The sequence below is a fragment of the Notechis scutatus genome, chromosome 3 (assembly GCF_049901735.1).
Source record: "Notechis scutatus isolate UNSWTSFEM ecotype Mainland chromosome 3, rNotScu1.2, whole genome shotgun sequence".
Lineage (NCBI taxonomy): Eukaryota > Metazoa > Chordata > Lepidosauria > Squamata > Elapidae > Notechis > Notechis scutatus.
The window spans coordinates 162,203,643-162,225,489 of record NC_142011.1 but is presented as its reverse complement, the minus strand read 5'-3'; the positions used below and the strand labels follow the sequence as shown (position 1 = coordinate 162,225,489).

Sequence of the window (21,847 nt, the reverse complement as noted above, 5' to 3'; positions counted from 1 at the left end):
GGTAGTATTAGGTAGTATTCAGAGATGGCTCCATAAATGATGAATAGGGCGGCTACTAAATTTGATCAGGGAACATTTGGATGACTTGATGTAATCTGAGTTTTCTGTATGCTTTTTTTGCCATCTAGTGGTCATCCGATTTTTTATTTTGATTTTTTTGCATTCCAGACTGAGGGCCCTACCTACATAGATTCTATGTGGAAACCTTTCCCCACTGTTTGCTTTTTTGCTTTTCTAAACTCACTTTGTCCTTGGCATGAAAGCAAAAGTGCCATGGGGGAGGGCAAGGCAAACTTGTTCTTTAGGGCAGGGGTCTCCAACCTTGGCTACTTTAAGCCTGGAGGACTTCAACTCCCAGAATTCCCCAGCCAGCTTTGCTGGCTGGGGAATTCTGGGAGTTGAAGTCCTCCAGGCTTAAAGTAGCCAAGATTGGAGACCCTTGCTTTAGGGAACTGCAACAGCCTCTCGCCTCCCAATACGCCGGAGGGGCGGAACTTGTAAGAGGTTTGCGGCCTTTAAAACACTCGGCCTCTCTTTTTTTTTCTTTTTTCCACCCCCGCATATGGGAGACCTTGAAACCCGCAACAGACAACCGGAAATCCATGTCGGAAGCGAATTGCAGGCTCGGCCCCCAAATCCGGATGCGAGGGCTCGCTCCTCGTCCTTTCGTGCCGGGCCGGGGTGACATGGGGAGTTGGCGGCGCTGACGCGGAAGCTGAGACGGAACCGGTCGCTTCCCGGCCACTTTTGTTCCTTGCGCTCCTCCGCCTCCTTTGCTGTGGGGGGTCCGTTGGCCAGGTGAGGCGGCCCAGCCGCTCTCTCTCTCTCTCCCCCCCGCCCTCCTGCCCGATGGCAACAGACGGGCTCGCTCGCCGTCCTCGTTATAGTGGACGAAGAAGGGCGGAGGGAAAAAGCGGCAGGGATAGAGGAAGAGGCCTTGCTGCGCCCGGCTCGGTGGCTCTTCCTCGACCGTCCATAGTGCCCTGGGAGCGGCGGGGCTAAGGATCGAAGGGCCTCGGCGGTGAGGAAACCCGCCTTCGGGGCGGGGGGGATCCTCGGTGCTCTCGCAGCTTGGTGGTTTTTCTCGCCATCGCTTCACCACCGGTGCGCCTGCGAGGAAACCACCAAGCTCAGAGAGCGCCAAGGACCCCGCAGTCCCAACCGTGAGCCCCAAATATTTCCTTCTGTCGGAACCTGCCTTTGTTGGAGAGGCTGGAGGAGAAGAAGCGATGGGGCGGCTCGGCCTCCCTTTGGCCTCCCCCTTTCCCGTAGCCCAATATTATATGTGAAATGCCGCTTTCTGAGGAAAACCCGTAAAGGATTCCCTTTGGGGCCCCGCAGAGCTTCAGGGGTCCCTAAATTGAGGTAGAAAGGAATTCTTTCAACGTGAAGAAGTTTTTGAGGCCTGTGTTACTCAGCTTTCTTATGTGATTGTAGGTGAATCTGTGGTCCTTGTTTTTAATCATAGCTTGTTACACCAATAACCTGTTTTCACAGGCTATCTTAAGTCATAAAACCATGGCTACAGCCAGAGTGGTGGGTGGGCACATTCTGCTAAGTCAAACCCCAAATGGTTTCACTTGACACTAGCATTAGAAATTCATCCTTCCTGGCTCTTCTCACGTCCCCTGGAAGCAGTTCAAGTGTTATCCTATCCTGTGGTTTGTGGAGGTGGCACAAGCTGACTTTTTTTTTTTTTTTTTTAATAAACCAAGTATTTTGATGGTTAAGGCAGATCTTAGGCAGGCTTTTGAAGCTAATTTCTGCTGTGGATTGTTGTTGATTTCACACTGTTCTTGCTTACCTTGATCTAAACAATGTGATTTTCTCTGACATGGGATTGTGCTTTGTTTTGTCTGTTAATATGCACTGTTCTACTCTGATAATAAGCCTGAACACTCTGAAATTGTATTATTGATTCTCCGTGATAAATGTGTGAGTTAATATGTGTTCTGTAACTTGGTTAAATTTTCTAGGTATTTACATAGTGTAAAATATGTGGAACCTGCATATAGTTTGAGAAAGTGGCAGTGTAAAATGTAGGTAGCATCTTTATAACCTTAGATTGTTATCCAATATACACAAAATTGGGATGTAGTCAGTTCTACTACATGTGTTGCATTAGTTATTCCCAGATTCTTACTCATTATATCAACAAATCATTTACCATAGTAGTTTTATTGACTTCAAAGTCTTAAATTTTGAAAACAAAATGGGTAAATAAAGACTGCCTTTCAGCTAGAACTTCTTAGGAAAAAGAATAGGTTGAGAAATAAGTGTGTTACATTTATAATGTCCTATGTGAGGTACTTAATCATGAAAAGACTTTTCATAGATGCAGCTGTGATAGTTGATTTAGTATCCAAGTCAACTGCTGTCACAATCAAGCAAAGGAGTTTAGAATAAGCTTAAATTAGAAATATGTTTCTAAGGCTTAAAATGGAAGACAGTCAGACAATTAGAGTTTCTTCTCACCATAACTGGGATATTTCTGGGGTTTGTTTAGTTTATGTATAACAAGGAAATGCACATAGATCTTTGTTTCTTGGCACTGAAAGTTTCCAAATTACAGTAGAAACTTACAGAACATTCAGGGATTGTATACATTTCTTCTTTAAAACATTTAGCACAAATATATTAAAACTCTATTTGTGGCTGTTGAGTAAGAACAATGAGTAAGAAAAGTTATTTATTTCCCCCCCTCAAATCTTATATAATGACAAAGTTACGAGAATTTAAAAATAATTTCTGGGCCCATATGCCTTATTAGAGGATGATGTAAAATAAAAAAAGTAGATTTATGGCCCTGATAATGTTAGATATACATTAATGTACCATAACTGTTAGTATGCTGGTTTTTCATGATATGTGCAATTTAATCTTCCTTGACATTAAAATATTGTAGGAAAAGCAAGATAAAGAACAATATGAACATCAAAGGATGAAATCTGACATACAATTCAGATGTTTTCCAAGTATATGTTGCATGCCCTAAAAATTGCAATGAAATATTTTTTTAATTAGACATCTGTGATCAAAATTAGTGGCACTCCCACTAATACTTTATTGTTCCTGTGTTTATAGGATATATAAAATGCTCTCTTTGGATGTAAATTCATAAGGAATGCATTTTTCACAGATCAGTACACTCCTACTGAAGCAGAATTCGCTTACAGAACAGTACTTGTGAGTAAACCTAGTCAACATGTTAAGCTTCTCATTTAAAATATATTTTTCAAGAGTGTGGTTATAACTGAATATTCTTTTCATTCAGAAATGGCAGCACAGAAAAGGAAATCTGTACTGGTAGAATCCTCTGCTAAGCGGCGGAAATTGGATAAAAGTAATAAATCAGTTTCTACTAGTAAAGAAAGAAAATTACAGGATGCTAAATGCATATCAAATAAGAAAGCAGTGCCGAAGAAAGAAGTGCCCCAACACTCTGCCACAACTAACAGGTCAGCTGTCAATAAGTTTATAAATAGAGCTTCTCTGCCATCTTCCCAAAATAAACAAGCGCAAAGGAACTCCAAACAGACTTTAAATGAGTTAAAGAAGAGAGCATGTAAAATGGTGTGCATGAAAAGGACATCCTTAACATCTTTAGGTAAATTATGTCCTGCACAGACATCTCTGAGATCTTCCAAAATAAAGCATGCTAATTCTCTGAATCTTTCAAAATCTTCTTCCAAAATCTGTTCTAGGGGGAAGAGAAAATGCAACATTGTCAAAAATAAAACTTCCTATGAAAACAAGAAAGCGAATAAATCATCTGTAAATTCTAAAAGACGTTCTACTGAAGCTCGGTGTAAAAGACATGCAGCCCGGTGTGGTAAAACAAGTCATAAGAACCTGCATTCGAAATCACGACCGATCAAAGAAAATACCACAAGAAGTACAAAATCTGGAAAATATAGTAGTAACTTAGAGGTTCAGAATTCTAAAACCCCGTCTCTAAAAAAATCAGTTTCTCAGAACAGTGAAGCAAGGTGGACTAAAATTTCAGGTGAAAAGCCATGTGATACTGACCATAGAAAGATAGGCAAAAAGTCAGTGAGCACTGATTCTGCCAAAGCTGTCAGAATTAGGCAAGAACAATTACCTGTCAAACAAACTAAGAAAGTAGCTCTGAAGGACACAGTGCAGGACCTCCCAAAGTCACAACATATTGTTAAACATGGGCATCAAACTAGGAGATCGCCAAGATTGCAGCAGTCCTCTGATGTTTCTACAATATCTTTGAGAAGCAGAAAAGTTAAAGAAACGCATGCTTCTGTTACAAAACAATGTAATCAGATGAAAAAGCTGGTACCACAACTTAAACATGAAAAATTGAAACATGCCCACCAGAAATTAGGAAAGTGTGTGGAAGACAATGATCAAATTAAAATAAGAAAAATATCAGATAATAAGAAAATGGGTTGTTTCTCCCCCCAAAAACATGAAGTGGATTCTGAAATCAGTGATTCAACTACATCTCAAGATAAGCCAAGAGAACTCAGAAATAATTTTGAAAATAATAAAGAATCTGAAAAGGAAATTGCCAACACAATTTCCTGTCCTATAAATTCAGCTTGCAGTATAGTAAGCAAAGCAAAGTCAAAGCACAAAAATGGAAAAATCAGTGTAAAAGCAGATAGAGTTTTGCCAGTAGAACCTGTTTGTCAACAAGAAGATGTGGTAAAATCCAAAAAGATTAGCATTCTTGAACTGTGTGAAGAAATTGCTGGCGAGATTGAATCAGATACAGTAGAGGTAAAAAGAATTTCTCCTAACCCTGACTATGGAAAAGAGGAGGAAAAAAATCCAGTGCTTGAATTGCCACAGGATATAGTATTAAATGAGGAGAAAACTAACCAGAACTCTCAATGTAAGCGATTTTTTCCCAGCAGAAAAGGGATGTCTGTCAAATGTACTGTAAATGGCAGACATAGCACAATGAACAAAAATTCTAAATGGACCAAAATAAAATTAACTAAAGTCAACCATGTGAGCCATAGTATCTCAAGTACTCCGAAGCTTGATGTTTTAAAATGTAATGATCCTGAGGAACAACAAACCAGAACTGTAGAAATACACCTTCCAGAAGTTCAAAGGAAATTATCTGAAAACGATAGCACAATACGTGAACAGAAGCTAAGTACATCTGATTTTGAAGGAATCCAGATTAAAGATGGAATGCTACATGCTGAACAGTCCACTTTACAGAAGATAGAGAATGGTTTGTCTGAGGCAAAGCATTGTCCTGGGCCAACACCAGATAAGGTAATTATTTTGTAATATAACAGTACGATTTTGTATTTTATTGCAGAATTAGTTTGTTTCATGGGGCAATATGATGTACTTTGAGGATGAGTATAATGCAGTGCATTCTGTTTAACCTAAAATAACTTAAATGCACTATCATGCATTTATCATTTATTACATCATTTATCACTCATGTCCTAATAACTTTGCAGCTTGACTATTGCAACACACATACATGAGACTGAACTTGAAGACAACCCAGAAGTTTCAAAACATCCAGAATATAGTGGCATAAGTAATGATGGGCATGTCTTAGTATGCCCATGTAAACACCTCTGCATCGTGAACTGTACCTGGCTGCATCCCACGCAAGCAGCTTGCTTCTGAGTGTGATTTAAGGTGCTGGTTGCTGTCTATAAAACCTTACATGGCATCAGGACGGATTACTAGAGGGACTGCCTGTCGCTCATTGTATCCATCTGACCACTTTCATCCTACAGGGTTGGCATGCTTTGGATTCCTTCAGTTAAATAGTATCATTGAGTGGAACCCTGGAAGTGTGTCTTTTCTGTAACAGTGCTTGCGCTTTGGAAGATCCAGATGCGCCCCCCCTCCCGCTGATGTTCAGAAGAGGGGTGAAGACCTGGCTTTTCACCCAGGCTTTTGGCAAGGGAGAGTGAGACTTCTCACCTGACTCCATTTATCTGTCAGGAGCAGGGTAGCACTAAGAGGCAATACATTACTAAAAACTAACTGTAAAAAGATGGTTTGAAATGTTTTGTCTGTTTTTTCATATAGGTAACTGAGTATCATGGGAAAGACCGCTAAGTTCAATAAGTTGAGTTATTTATTATCTTTTAGATTTGAGAGATTTTCTTGGCTAGTTTATTGGGAGCTAGAGGTATCTGTGAAAGTGTTTGTGCATGTACTACACATTTATTATACCTCATGAAGCCATAGGTAGCATATGCAAACCTAATTATACCAGTATGATTTGCTAAGATTATAGGGTGCTTCAAAGAATGAAAGATTTCTAATGTGAACATGTTTTCTGCAGCTTCTTAAAGCAGCTGCATCTTTTTCATGGCCTGTTTAGATGCCCATTACAATGCTGTGTGATCTTAAGGAAAGGGACATTTAGTTTACATTGAATCCAAATGCATGTTTCTGAATGCTTCAAAGCACCTTTTGCTTTGAATCAGAAGCTCTGCGCTACGCTAAGATTCCTTGAAGATTGAAAGTACTGTTTTAGAATTTCTAAATTCTTTATACATTTGCACAAAGACTCAAGAAAACTGATTAATATTCTCACGAGATAAATTATCTCTAGCCCAACTGTTGCAGCAGTCCTTATAATTTATTGCGTCTCAACTAGACATCTCAATTATGCAAACATGGTAGAAGTTTCTTAAAGTGAACAGAAACAAAAATGTAAATTTTTGAATTGATAAGATCTGTTGTATGTTTGAATAAATGGTTCTTATATGTATATCTTTAGAGTTTCAATTTAGAGTTCACTACATATCCAGAAAATACTTCAGTGAAAATAATTTCAGAACAAACATCTGTGAAGCAAGTAAAAAGAGAGACAACAGAAATCAAACCTCAAGGTAAACTTCAAATTATATTTCATATAAAGTAATTTATAGTTTAAATTCAAATTTATGTACTATGATATATTAAAAAAACTTATATGGCCAAATAATCATGGAATATGAACTTGGAAGGAAACAAGGGTAATCAGATGCAACTTTATTTCCATTAATGGGATAACTTGTGCTTGGAGGATTACTAATAGTGGACCATAAGACTTATCATAAAAATGCCAAAGTGAGGCTGCTTACAGCTTTTTTTGAATTGATCTTACCATTGGCAAATTAAATTCAACTGATTCACTAACATATTGACCACAGTATGCATAACAATAAGCCAGAATTTGTTTTATCATGATATTTTCAATACTTTGTGGTGTGTCAAAATGAATTAAATTCATATCAACACACAGGTCAAAATGTAACAAACCATATCATTGATCAACTTGATGTATGAACCCAATTTTATTGCAGATAGGCAAAATAATCACTACTTGTGAATCGGTTCTTGGGTGTTTTTTTATGTAGCATCAAGAAGAAAACAGATCAGAAAAACTAAATAGAAATAAGATGGGATTCTAGATTTAGACCCAGTGACTCTAACATAATACAGGCATTAAATTGCTGCTGGAACTATACATAGTTACGTGGTTTATAAACTAGTAAAAACATTGTGTGCTCCACTTTCCCACTGAAATACTGAGGTTTTTTTTAAAATGGAATCATGGTTTGGCTTTCACAATTGATATCTATTGGGCAGTGTTGAGCTACAGGGTTTATTGCCATGGTCTAGATAACAGCTGAGTCAATCCCTGCATAATTGCTGTGGTCTGTGTAGCAGTCCATCTTGCTCCTAAAAATGCCAGCTCATAGTTGTCAATGAAAGTAAGGAAATCTGTTACCTAAAAAGATCACACTCATTAAACCCTAAAGCCCAATATTTCCCTTTTGTATATTCTTTTTGTATACAACAGGGGTGGGCAAACTACGGCCCACGGGCCACATCCGGCCCGTTGGTCATTTTAATACGGCCCGCCTCTGAAAAAAAAAATCTCTGAAAAAAATTGGGGCCGGCCAAAAGAGACCCCGCACCAAAAATCGCACACACAACACGGAGCTGGGCAGCTGCTTCCTGGTAGCGGGGACAAGGCCGCCGCCCGGGAACGCCCACTGCTTTCTCTCGCCAGGGCCGGGCGGTGGCGTGTTGCCCTGCGCCGCGTGGCCCCTGCCTGGCAGCGCTTCTCGGCTGGTCTCCTCCTCGGCCATACAGAACAAACAGGCAGAGAAGGAGGAGACCAGCCGGCTGGTTGGGGGAAGCTTTCTGCGCCGAAAGAGACAGCTACTAATCCCGGCTTTGCTCCGCTTCTCCAATGGTCCGGCACCACCCTGTTCTATGCGCCGGCTGCTCGGACTTGCTGGGCCTGACACATAGAACAGGGCGGCGCCGGATGTTGGAGAAGCAGAGCGGAGCCGGAGATCATTAGCTGCCTCTTTCGCAGCACAAGAAGCCTCCCCCAACTGGCCAGGTGCTCTCCTCCTTCTCTGCCTCCTTCTCTGCCTCTCCCCTCTTGCTCCTCACAGTTGCCCTGAGCTGGTGCGGTTCTTTACTTGGGCAGCCAGATGCCTGCAGCAGCACCCACAGCAGCAACAGGCAGTTCCGCCCGGCTCCGCTCAGGTGTCCGGCTGGGGCTGTCAGGAGGTGCTACCGCCCGGCGCAGCTCCACGTGGCTCCAGTCCCACGTTGCCTTGGGAAGGAAAGGCAAAACCAGGAGCCGCTGAGCCTGAGCCTCCGGTGCCGCTGCTGCTGTTGCAAAGCACCGCCACAGCTCTTCCTTTTTGCCTTTCCCTTCCCGAGGCAACGCGGACTGGAGCCGTGCGGAGCGCGCCGGCGGTAGCAACTCCTGACTCAGGGGCCTCCGAGGGGAGGGAAGGAGGAGAAGAAGGGGGGCGATTCACAAAAATCTTGTGCTGACCCGGCCCGTCTGTCAAATTTTAAAAGTCAATGCGGCCCCCGAGCCAAAAAGTTTGCCCACCCCTGGTATACAATATAAAGCAACTATAATTTGTTACATTAAAGATACAATTCATAATTTATTTAACCTGTGCAGCTCTAAATCACACAAAGTGTGTGCCTTTCATTATATTTGTTCAACTTATGCACTCCGAGGTAATATAAAACTGAAGGAAAAAAAGCTTTGAAGAACTTGACTAAAGATAATTATCTCCCCAAGTAGTTTTCTATTATATATTCATTGATAAATATGAAGTAATATGGAGTTCTTGGTTGTCTTTGAGCTTGGTTGTTTGATTACAGGATGTCTCAAACAAAACATCCAAGCTCAGGAACACAAGGACTCCATGGTTTAACCCAGACTTACATACATTTTCTTCTAATGAAGTAATATATTGATTTATTGATAGATCCAGTTGGAAAACAGTTGGTTCAGACTCCTGCTAATAAAACCGCTGAGATAAATGAGAGCAGGTACAGTATTTTTAAAAATTATTTTATATTTTCTTACATTTTATGCTGCAATCTTTTACAGGTACTAAATTTGCCAGTCAGTTGTTAAGACATATCTGAGTATTATCAGCTCAGACTTAACATTCTTTCTTTAATATTCTCTTTCCTAAGGATATACCCTGAGCAAAACTGGCCAGATAGCCTTGATCTCAGGCTGCTCTTGATAGAGGTAGATCTCTGTGAAATGTGAATAAACACACAGACCTGGCATCTCTGGTTGGGTACAATTAGGGGTGTAACCCTGAATGAGCTCTGAGTTGCATATCCTTCACCTGCCATGGTGCCAAAGTTCAGAAAAAAGGCTAGCTGCAATTTTAGAGAGACCCTAGTGGACCCAGCAGGACTGCAGCGTAGATAATGGTTGCAAGGGATGATAAATGTGACTGTTGGTCTCTTCCCCGTTGCTGATCCTGAACACTTCCCTGTTAGAGAAGTTAAGACAGATGAATCAGATGGGGGGGAAAAACCTAGTATAACAATGCTACAATAACAAAACTCAGTACAACCCTATAATGGTATAAACCCATTTGAGAACAGACACTGACTGCCAAAATATGAATACTTCTGTATTCTAATGGCATCTGGACTGTCTGCAGATGTTTTGAATGCTGCTGTGCAGGAGCTCTGCTTGTACCAAAAGGAGTTGTTTCAGACAGTTCTGGGAGGAAAATCATCAAACCACAGGTCATCTGTCACAGTATACTATTGATAATTCAGTTGTATAACCATCAAGGCCAAGATAGGGATACTATTAAAATCTTGAACAAAGGCAGATGCAAGGTTAAATCTGGTAAAAAAAAAAGATGTCATTTGTTGGTATAAATATATGTTCTAGGACAGGGGTGTCAAACTGGATTTCTTTGAGGGCCAGATCAGCATTGTAGTTCTCCTCTGCGTGGTGGGTGGCAGGTGGTGGAATGGATGCCTCCTGTAGCTTCCTGCCAGCCAAAACGGGCCATGGAGGGGTCTCCATGGCTGCAGCACTCTCCGGCTGAAAACGGGCTGTGTTTTTTGGCCATTTTCAGCCCATTTTTGGCTTGTTTTTGGCCCATTTTCGGCCGGCAGAGTGCTCCAGGAGGCCATGGAGGGTATAAATGAGGTGCCGGGAGGAGCACATGTGGTCCATTTTAGCTGCCAGAGGCTCTGCTGGTCAGTCCCTTGATATTTCCAGGCCAGCTCCGCAGGCCAGATTTAAGCACCCCTTGGGCTGGATCTGGCCCACGGGCCTAGAGGTTGACCTCTCTGTTCCAGAAACTTAAGTTCCAGTGATTGTGCTTCCCTTGCAGGAGCAAATCTATGACTAGGGGATCCTCTTGGATTCACAGATCCTGCTGGAGAAGCAGGTGGAAGCCCTGGTAGGGAGACAGTGTGTCAATTACAGCCCTGCTTGAACTGGAAAAACTTGGCTGTTGTAACTTCTACTCTAGTTCTTGTGAGATTGCACTGCTACAATGCATCATATTATTGTTATCTTTGAAAATAATCTCCAAGCTACATCAGATTGTGGCAGCCAGGATGTCAGAAGGAGATGCCTATGTTGCAGCCACTCCAATGTTCCATTCAGACAATTAATTATTATCTAAAAGCCCTACATAGTACAAGTCCAATCACATCAGAGGCCATTTTAACCCGTATGATTCTGCCTGTCTTGTACAAGTTGTACAGAAGGGAATCCATCCTACTGAACATAAGGCAGGTATAGACTAGGATGCACGGTAGCTCTTGCCCTCAGAAATACCCAGAGAACTGTCTTGGCTGCAGAATTTCTGACACTTCATAAGACATCGAAAACTTTACTTTTTGAGCATATTTAGTATCTGTATTTGCTCCATATGTCCTCCTTTTTGATGCTGAAATGAAGCAGGAACAGAATCATTGTTCAAACAGGAAGTCTTCCCTCTCTACCCTGAAGAAAAAAGAAGGCATAGTTCCAACTTCCATCTTATAGATCTTTAAGTGAAATACAGGTAGTCCTCAACTTACAACCATAACTGAGGCCGAAATTTCTGTTGTTAAGTGAAACATTTGTTAAGTGAGTTTTGCCCTATTTTATGAACTTTCTTGCCATAGATGTTAAGTAAATCACTGCAATCAATAAATTAGTAACCCGGTTGTTAAGTGAATCTGGCTTCCCTGTTGACTTTGCTTGTCAGAATGTCACAAAATGGGATTAGTTGACCTTGGGACACAGCAACGGTCATAAATATGAACCAGTTGCCAAGCATCTGAATTTGGATCCCATGATCATGGGGATGCTGCAAAAGTTGTATCTGAAAAATAAGTCACTTTTTTCAATGCTGTTGTAACTTTGAACGATCACTAAATGAACTGTTGTAAGTAAGGACCAGCTGTAATTGCTTCCATTTATGAAGTAAGGATTGATGATAGAATATATGGAGGTAGTCTTTTTCCCCCCCTTTTGCTAGGAGCATACCATTGCATGTCATACCATCATGCAAAAATCATGTTTTCACTTTAGTTTTTTTTAAAAAAACTTAGCATGATAAGACAGGGTTGTGATCATCTTAAATAAAAACTTTATTCGTTGTGGACAATCAAACAGAAAGGGATTGGCCTATTCGTTTACAAATTTTGCTTGCTGTAAAATGTGAGCAACTTTTTTTGACAGAAGCATAGCTAAATTTTTGATAGCCTTTCCTCCCGAAGCTTAAGGTATCTTGCATTGCTCTCTGTTCTGCTTAGATTTAATATTAATTCAGTTGAATTGTGTGGGAGAGAAATACATTTTTATTAAAATAGATACATAAACAGTAACTTTTGCGAATTATTTTTATGCATAAAGGGCATCTGTGCCAAAGATTCCATTAACAACAAAATGTGGTGGCTTTCTTACATCTGAAGAACATATTCAAAAATTAAAAGAAGCTGCAAAAGATGGCGATAAGCAGCTAATTATAGTAAGTATTTGTGGTTGTTACAATTCTTCAATGTGTGTCAGGCTTTTATAAGTTAATAAAGTATAATATGTTAATAAAGTAGAAAAAATATTCTCTCTGTTATGGTGAAAGTAGAAAATGGGTTAAATCTAATTTAAAGGTTTCTTGTTATAGTATAATTTTCTATTCATTGTGGTGAAGAAACGTATTATATGTGTTTGATGTACAGCCGATATGGCCATCCGTTATCTTGGACTGAAGGCTAAAACATGTAAAATACGGTTGCTGCAATTGGGTATGTTTAGTTTATATGAAAAGAAGGACGAGGGGTGATATGATAACAGTGTCCCAGTATCTCAGGGGTTGCCACAAAGGGCAACCTATTTTCCAAAGTCAAGCTATTCTCCAAAACATCTGAGGGCAGGACAAGAAGCAATGGATGGAAACTATCAAGGAGAGAAGCAATCTAGAACTAAGGAGAAACTTCCTGACGGTTAGAACAATTAATCAGTGGAACAACTAGCCTCCAGAAGTTGTGGATGCTGTAACACTGGAAGTCTTTAAAGAGAAAGCAATAGAATGATTTACTGTCCTTGGATTTGGACTACATGTTGTAGGTTCATCTGAATTGAATAGCCTTTTCCAACTGACCCAAAATCCCAAAATGTAATTTGGAAGGGAAAAAAAAAAAGGTCTATCCTCACTAGTACAATCTTTTTGTCGTGTTTTTTAAAAAAAACACCCTACCTTTGCTATACTGACTCTCACCTGGCCATTAGTAGACTCCAGTGTCTCCTAAGGAAGACCACAGACTTTTGTTTGCATTGGGTATTAGTCATCATGGCCCTTCATGTCTCTTAGCACAATGAAGCATATCTGTCTGAAAAGCAATTTATAGAAATACACTGACAGAGTTCAGAAATCTTCTCTAGAACAGGGAACCTTCCTATAAAAAGAAATAAGTAGCAGAATATGATGGCTTCATGACATCTGGTTATGGAGAAAGCAGTGTTATGAACGACCACAATTGACCCCAAAATTTATGTTGCTAAGTTAGAAATGTGTTAAGTGAGTTTTGCCCCATTTTATGACCTTTCGTGCCATATTTGTTAAGTGAATCACTGCAGTTGTTTAATTAGTAATACCATTGTTAAGTGACTTTGACTTTACTTGTCAAAAGGTCACAAAAGGTGAACCAGTTGTCAAACATCTGAATGTAAGTCACATGACCATGGGGTTGTTGCAATGGTCATAACTCTGAAAAATAGTTGTATGTCACTTTTTTCCAGTGCCATTGTAACTTTGAACTAAACGAACTGTTTTAAGTTGAGGACTATATTGATTTCCCAGTTCTTGATTTCCCTGGACTAACAGAAAATAATAGGAGAATGTGCTATATTTTAATAGACGGTACATATTTTAATTGACAGGAAAGATCATGTTATTTTTCTGATGAATTAGCCCTGAAAATATTGCCATAACCCTAGTTTGCTTCAAATCCCAACAAATGTATTTTGATTGCTCTTCATAGTTGCTATCCTTGATATTGAAAGTACTTTAATAGTGTATGACATGGGTTTGCAGCTATTTATGTTCAGTAAATTGTATTATTTGGTTAGGAAAGTTTTGTTTCACGAGCTGTGTTTTAACTTTTAATATATAGGATGCAGGACAAAAACGGTTTGGAGCTATTTCCTGTAATATTTGTGGAATGCTTTATACAGCTTCAAATCCTGAGGATGAAACCCAGCATCTGTTCTTCCATAACCAGTTTATAAGTGCAGTAAAATATGTGGTAAGAATATTTTTTTTCCTTTGCTCCAAAGCATAAAGTATTTTAGATAGCCCCAGTGGATTATCCAAAATTATACTTAAAGCAGCAGTCAAATCCACTTAGAAATGTTTTATTTGTTAGTTTAAATAAAGTAATGAAACAGACTTTTCCACATTTCTCCTAACTAATTGTTCAGTGGGTGAATATTATATCATCTAAGTTACCTAATACGGTCTGTATGGTGCTTTGGATTCAATTCAAATCCAAAAAGTATTTAAAAGTACTTGGAAACCTGCCTGCCATCCTTTAAAACAGCTGTGTCTTTTCCAGGAATTATGTGGCAGCTGCAGAAAGCATGCTTTGAAGCACTTTTGGGATCAAATTGAAAACACTCTATAGCCCTATTGCACATGCATTATTTTATGCTTTTGCACAATTTATTTTTAAAAGCCATATTTCATACAAGATCGTTGAACTGACCATTATATGCCCCTGCAATTTGTATTCAGAGTACCAGAACTCTGCTTTCTTTATCATATATGTTACCTTCCATAACTTGCATTGATATTGATAAGACCTCCAGGATAATTGAACTGAACTTTCCCGGCTGCTTCCAAAGTCTACCACACAAATACCATCTGGTTCAAATATAGCTGGTGATTTAATGATTTACAAAAGCTCTTACTACCTTTCATGATCTTATTGACCTACCTGTAAACTATTACCTTCTTATGGAAGAAATACATTACTAAAGCTCTGGAGAGCAGGATTTTTAAAGCATCTGGAAAAGCAGTGGTAGTGGGAGAGTAACAAATGCTTGAATAATTGAATGATCAGAGCTTAAGGTGAAATTTGAGCATCAGTTTTTTAACCTTTTTGCTCTTCAGTTTAATATAGTTTATTCCTTTTCTATTTTTAAAAATATTTTTGCTAAACTGGAATTCAAAACAGAAAACTCAGAAGCTAGAATACAATTTGCTTCTTATATAGTTTCATATTACAATATATATATTTCATTACAATCCAAATGTATGCAATGTTTGTTTCTAGCTGAAATTGAACTTTTGAAACATGACCAAACTGGGTGGATTTATGGAAAATAAGTTAAATCTTTTATGTGGTATAATTTTGTGAACTATATCACAAATAATAATTTGAATTAAAAGTTAAATTCTGTTTCAATTTATTTGAAAACCTTAATTCCCAATTAATTATTGTTGCAACCATTTATTTCTTTTAGTTTAATTAATGTTTATGTCTTAAAATTATTCTCAATTTATGTAAAATACTTTAAACACCATAAAAATTGTAATGCCATAAGCATAAATTCAACGCTCATGTCAAGGTACTCATATAATTTTCCCTCGTTCTTAGAACATTAGAGCCTCGGTGGCACAGTGGTTAGAGTGCTGTACTGCAGACCACTTCTGCTGACTATCAGTTGTTCAAATCCCACCAGGCTCAAGGCTGACTCAGCCTTCCATCCTTCCGAGGTGGGTAAAATGAGGACCCAGATTGTTGGAGGCAATATGCTGACTCTGTAAAACCACGTAGAAAGGGCGGTAAAGCACTATAAAGTGGTGTCTAAGTGCTATTGCTATTGATATCTGTGAATTAATTCTGTAGCTGCCATTGCACATGTATTTGACATGAACAGTTAATTCTTCCTTTACTTTTTAAATTAATTGAATAAAACAAAAGAAAAAAAATTGACAAAATTATAAATCAATTATGGAGGGATGATATGGCCATTGCTTTGGAATAGATTACCACTGGAGCTGAATTAAATCCTTCTTTATTCTCTAAGAGAAAGCTATAATATTAATATTTATTTGCCTTTTATTGTCTTGAGTTTTTAATGTTTTATATTTGTTTTTAATGATAGTTTTATTATTACAATATTTTTGTAAATCACCTAAAGCCATTAAAGGAGTGGGTAACATATATATTTTCTAAATAAATAAATGGTAGGGAAGTATCATCCAGATAACTTTTTTAGGGTGTTAAAATAATATTTTGGTACTCTGAAATTAAAATGATTTACTTTATGAATAGGTGGGCTTAGAAATCTGATGAAATGAAATGATCAAATGTAATAGTTATCACAAATGATACCAGAAAAATCTTTATTTGAATTATTGTGTTAGCCTCAAAAGATCGACCATAAGTGAAGTTCCAGTTAAACTGATTTATTACTAATCATGCCTATCTATGTACAAGAATCTATACAACTAATTAGTACTATCTTGGCATTAAATAAGGGTCAACGGAATTCAAAAGGAGTTGCACTTAATCTGTTTGTGACTACGTAAAGCAACTTTAAGCTAAATCTTCTTTGACCCCAGGTTCTACCTCTTCTTCTCCTACAGATTGGTAGTATCACTATTTGGATGATTGCTATAACAGTATAGCACTGAAAATATAAGTCTCAGTGGAATATAATTAATTGTTTAATTTTTAGTGAGCTTTCTTTTTCTCTCTTCCTTTTTAAAAAATGAATGTAGGTAAGGCTTTTGAATTTATTAGTCTAGTTATGGTACTTTTCTTTAGACTTCCTATAAATACCGCTTTAGGCAGCCTTTGCAAACAACATAAATTCTAATTTATGGATAAAATTAAGTCTTAATAGACTTAAGTGGCTTTTTGTTTTGTTTTTTCATGCAGGTACTGATCATTTATCACCATCAGTGTGGATCTGAAGAAGAGTTAATTACCTCATTTTTGAGTATGTTTAACTTCAGATACACACAGCGTAGCAACTTTCCCTTTTAGGGTGTTAGAAGGTAGCTATTCATTTATAGTCTCATTTTTGTGACTATTAGTTATAATTAGTGACACAATAAATGATTTCATCTTTTGAACCACTGAACCACTGCATGCCATTCAGTTCACTGAAAACCTCCTGGAGGTCTGTTGCATGCCACTTATCAAAATGTACACGTTTGTGGAGGTAACTGTGTTAAAGAAATGCTACATAGTGTACATATATACATACTCCTACTTGCACATACAGGCTCTGGACCATTTTGGGGAAATTTGCTGAATGAACAATTCTTAATGGATGAATTTTACAAGTATTCTGGTGGAAAAGACTAGGGCTGCCCAATGCTTCATGTTTGAATCCAACTAAGTGCTGGATCGGCACCTCTCTACAACTCTTGAAAGCAGCTGCCTTTTCCTAGGATGATGTAACAAATATGGAGGGCATGTGCTTCATTGAACTCATACGTATCTAAAACCAGCTTTTGTCCAAAGGGTCACTTAGCCCTAAAAGAGTTGTAAAGTGCAAAATATTTTCATAGTTTTCTATGGGAGCTTTTGAGTTATACAGACTATATTTATGGACAAGTATAAAACTCCATCAGGTCAGGATTTTTGTTTGCTAAGCAAGTGTGAATTATTTAACACGAGCTAAAAGTATAATTGTAAACAATGTATTAAAAGTATAAAAGCTTTGTGTTTAGCTGGGCATTGTTTTATTTTTCCTTTTTAGGGGTGGAAAAAAGAGAGAATTTTGTCTGAGTATCCTGATGGTAAGATTATAATGGTCCTTCCTGATGATCCCAAGTATGCACTGAGAAAGGTAGGTGAAATGTCTTGAACTGTATTTTATTTAATGGACAGGAGAAGGCTTTGCTAAACTTTTTACAGTGGTTTGTTATTGTTAAGAATGTGATAATAAATACCTACAAATAAATTTTCTCATCACTGAAGTTGCCAAATACATACAAGACTTTCCATGATTTCTTTCTTTGATTATTTCAGCTGCTGTTCTTACTAATATGAGACTGGCATGACAAGGGAATATCAAAATTGATGTGTTGCTAAAGCCTATGAATTTAATTGTCAGTTGAAATAAACCATTTTCCCTTGTGGATTTAAATGGAATTGTTTGCATGACATGACAAGTTTAGCTTAGTTATTGTGTACTGTATCACTGGAATGAAGAATGTCAAAAAAATTTGGCTAGAACAAATTTAGTGTCTCTATGATTGTGTTAAGCTTGTTTATAGAACTTTACTATAATTTGAATTAGTTATATTTAAGTATGCATTGTACATTCTAAAATTTTGTTTCATTATTGCAGTTTTGTTTTTCTTTTATGCACATTTTCTGTGTTTGTATGAGTAGATAGGTTAAATAAGACTTTCCTTTCCCAAATAGGTAAAATTCCATATAATTCCATACCAAAGCACTCTAAATATGTATCTATATTGAGTTTTGAACAATTATGCAAAAATACTTTTATGCTTTTTGAATGTGTACTCGTTATGTGTGCATATGTTCTTTAAAAAATGATTTTGAATACATTGACTCTAAGGCTTTTTATGTTATTTCTTCGGCAGGTTGATGAGATCAGAGAGATGGTTGATAATGATCTGGGATTCCAACAAGCTCCTCTAACATGCTCCAGAACTAAGACTCTATTATTTATTTCTAACGATAAAAAAGTAATTGGCTGCTTAATTGCAGAACATATTCAATGGGTGAGTAAACTGGATAACTATTGTCTTGTTACATTTTTATTAGAAAGTTCATATATTTTTACTTAAAATGTTGGAACCTCTGAGAATATTTCCTGTGAAAAGTTAATCATTAAAATAAGGAAATTTTTGTTTATAATGGAAAATGGAAAAAGTGGAGGGAGATAAAATAATATAAAAAGAAATATCAATTCTTAAGGGAGCAGTTATTGTAGTAGCCACTTGAAATACATATCAGAGATGTCTTCTCAGCTGATAGGCTACAATTCGAAAATTGCAGTGCAGCACTTGGTTGCAGAAAAAAACAGCAATCCAAGTTCTATAAGCAGTCAGTCGTGTTTTAATTCTTAGTGCTACTGGTAAATCTCTCAAATACTGATGCAAAATTCATTGTGATTTGTAGATGGCTGCAAAAAGAAGCAAGTTTTTGCTGCCTTGTAATCCTTGTGCTGATTTTTCCTACCATACTTTTTCATCCATCGGAGAAAGGTCTCTCAGCAGTTCTGCATTTTGAGCTATTTGCTTGTGTGGTGACTGTAGAAAGATGTTTCTTAAATGGGAGAGGGGATGTGTAAAGTTCCACAACTATCTGTTGGAAAAGGAAGTGCATGTGGCAAGTGGATTTTCCCATATTTCTAGCCATCTCTTTTGTTTCAAATAGCAAGGCTACTGAAGATATTTTTTTTGTAGTGTCTAAAGAACTATTCCAAGGAAAGTGGTTCTGTTCAGTACATGACACGATGAACTGAAGCTGCTCAGTTGGCATTTCATCCTTAGGCGTGTTAGGAGCAGCTGACATAAATCATTCCTATGAAATACCATTTATATTGTAATATTATAATGACCGTATTGTCATTATTGTAATAGTGGGGCTATTCAGCAAATATGACTGGATATAAATACCATATTTGGAAAGGAAATAGTTAAAATAGGAATTTGTTATTACAAATATGTTAACAATATTAAGATCAATCATAAAGAATGCTAATTGTTGTAATTATTGTTTCCCAAGGGATATAGAGTTATTGAAGAAAAGATTCCAGATATTAGTTCAGAAAATGAGATGCTTACTTTTGAAAGGCAAAAGGCCTGGTGCTGCTCAACAACTTCTGAGCCGGCCATCTGTGGCATTAGTCGCATTTGGGTGTTCAGCATGATGCGACGGAAGAAAATTGCTTCTCGGATGTTAGAATGCTTGAGGTAAGGACCTTTTGCATTAGTGTGAACGATTTATGGGGCACCTACATTACATTAAAAAAGGGCAAAGGGGTTGCTCACATGGCATCTTAAATTTTCTAACACCCTTCCTGTGGTTGCCCTTGACTGTTATTGCTTAAGATAATTGGCTACAGTCTGTATTCAACTTTTACTTTTATCTTAAGAGTAGTAAAATACCCCTATTTAATCAATTGGAAGTAAACCAGTCAAAAGTAAGAATTGTTAAATTGTTCACTACTTGTTATTTGGAAACTCTTAATTATGAGAGCAGATGTGACTATTTCAGAAGTGTGATAATTTTAAGAGGAGGATAAGATTAGGTAGCAACTGAATACTGGCTTTTGAAAAGCTTTAAAATACATTGTATTTGGGGCAGTATTTTTATGTTTGTTAGCTCCTTGATTCATTGGTATTATTTGCCCAGTGGAAAGTATATGTTTTTAAAAAGTTTCTGTGCCAGTTGTATTTTGTCACAGTGATTTTTTTTCTCTTGTCTTTAATCAGAAACAATTTTATATATGGCTCATATTTAAGTAAAGAAGAAATTGCTTTTTCTGACCCTACTCCGGATGGAAAATTGTTTGCAACACAATATTTTGGTACTAGTCAATTTTTGGTATATAATTTTCTCAGCGGACAACAGCCTCAAAGTGGTAACCTTTATGATAAAAGGTAATGAGAAATCATTAACTCTGTTGCTTGATGTTGACCAACAGATTTGGACTTTTATTAGCAGTGAACTCAGGAGTAGTAACAACCAATAAGGTGATGGTTGTATTTTATTAAAACTGTAAATAGCACAGAAGTAGAATAATTTTAAAAGATATTTTTAATAAAAAAAATATGTATTATCTCTAGTACACTAGCCATGTTTACATGCAGCAAATAATTTGTTCATAGTGGACTGTCAATTAGTGCAAGAACTATGGTCGCCTTTTAAGTATATTTTGAAGTTCACAATGTAATAGTATACCAAGGCAATGAGAAAGTCTGTCTATTTGGTAGAGTTGTGAATCTGAGAATCTCCATAGACATTTAGAAGTGTGAAAGTATTCTGTATTCAAGATCAATAAAAACTAGTGTCTAATCAAAGTATATAGTTGGCTCACTATACATGTTGAATGGAAATAATTTTAAAAGAAAGATGTCAGCTCCTTTTGAAAAGTATGCCTCCAACTATACTTTAGCAATAGCAAATTGGTATATACTTTAATTTGTGGACTTCACTTGATACTTTAGCCTAAACCCCTCTTATTTCAGAGGGTGTACATAATGAAAAACTACTGTGGCCTTTCTTGACATGTATATAATGTAGATTTCAAAAGAAAACATTTGATAACTTTTAAATAATCTACTAATGATAAATGTATTTAAGCAATGTCTTTGATATTATTGACTATTAAAAGTTGATTGAAACACTGGTCTGGTATAATAATGATTTTGAATGTTAATAGTCACATTTACATTTTGGTAATCACGAGCACGTAACTTAATATTTCAAAGGAAGTTTTCAATCTACAAGTAGCTTGATTAGTTCAAAACAGTGCCTTATATAGCGTAACAATCATAGTTCCAATGTTTGCACTGATAAGGGATTTAAATGAACTACAGTAAAGGCTCTTACATCCTTTAACTGGTTAGTATTAAATTACAATCAGGATTAGAGGTTAGTTTCCCCCATGCATAGACTGGACAATAATCACACTACTCTTTTCGAAGCTTGATAAGGCTTGATGTCACCAATATGTACTCTACAGGACCATTTAGTCCTGTCTAAACCCAAAAGTAATATCTTTACATCAGCAAAGGGGCATTGTGGGGACATACTAAAATTGCTTTTTACATTGGACATATGCCAGTGTCCAGGCAAGTTGAAATATTCATATACTGGTTCTCTCTTATATGGATTTGTACCTGCACAATAAGGCTAGGCTTCTGAAATGGACAAAAAAGTAACCTAGCATACTTTTTCCTGAAGTGATACAAACAGCATAATATATGCCAGTGTTTTTCAACTATGGCAACCCTAAGGTGTGTGGACTTTGATTTCCAGAATTCCCCAGTCCCCAGTCCACATGCTGGGAGAGTTGAAGTCCACACATTTTAGAAAT

The 21,847-nt window shown here is 37.5% G+C and overlaps 1 protein-coding gene across 10 annotated transcripts; it reads left to right on the top strand.

Annotated features, from left to right (window-relative positions):
• Positions 1 to 441: 441 nt before the first annotated feature.
• Positions 442 to 21,157, top strand: ESCO1 (establishment of sister chromatid cohesion N-acetyltransferase 1). 10 transcript variants are annotated; one of them, XR_015748873.1, is made up of 13 exons: positions 611 to 798; positions 3,085 to 3,186; positions 3,275 to 5,265; positions 6,746 to 6,857; positions 9,261 to 9,324; positions 12,167 to 12,281; positions 13,924 to 14,055; positions 15,409 to 15,527; positions 16,699 to 16,759; positions 17,528 to 17,617; positions 18,381 to 18,521; positions 19,531 to 19,718; positions 20,241 to 21,157. XR_015748873.1 is itself a non-coding variant. In XM_087961619.1 (12 exons), exons 3-12 carry the CDS (start codon positions 3,277 to 3,279, stop codon positions 20,410 to 20,412), a joined length of 2,757 nt encoding a protein of 918 aa, XP_087817745.1. In that variant the 5' UTR covers positions 442 to 798; positions 3,140 to 3,186; positions 3,275 to 3,276; the 3' UTR covers positions 20,413 to 21,157. The 10 variants fall into 10 exon arrangements, 4 of the variants coding, with proteins under 4 accessions (XP_087817745.1, XP_087817744.1, XP_087817742.1 ...); XR_015748872.1 differs by having other exon boundaries at positions 16,699 to 16,817; XR_015748875.1 differs by having other exon boundaries at positions 625 to 798; positions 3,140 to 3,186; positions 16,699 to 16,817.
• Positions 21,158 to 21,847: the final 690 nt, after the last annotated feature.

Coding starts and splice junctions, on each gene's coding strand:
- ESCO1 (XM_087961616.1), top strand. CDS start 3,277: ATGGCAGCACAGAAAAGGAAATCTGTACTGGTAGAATCCTCTGCTAAG. Junction 12,282..13,923: donor GCGATAAGCAGCTAATTATA/GTAAGTATTTGT, acceptor TTTAATATATAG/GATGCAGGACAAAAACGGTT. Junction 17,618..18,380: donor CCAAGTATGCACTGAGAAAG/GTAGGTGAAATG, acceptor TTTCTTCGGCAG/GTTGATGAGATCAGAGAGAT.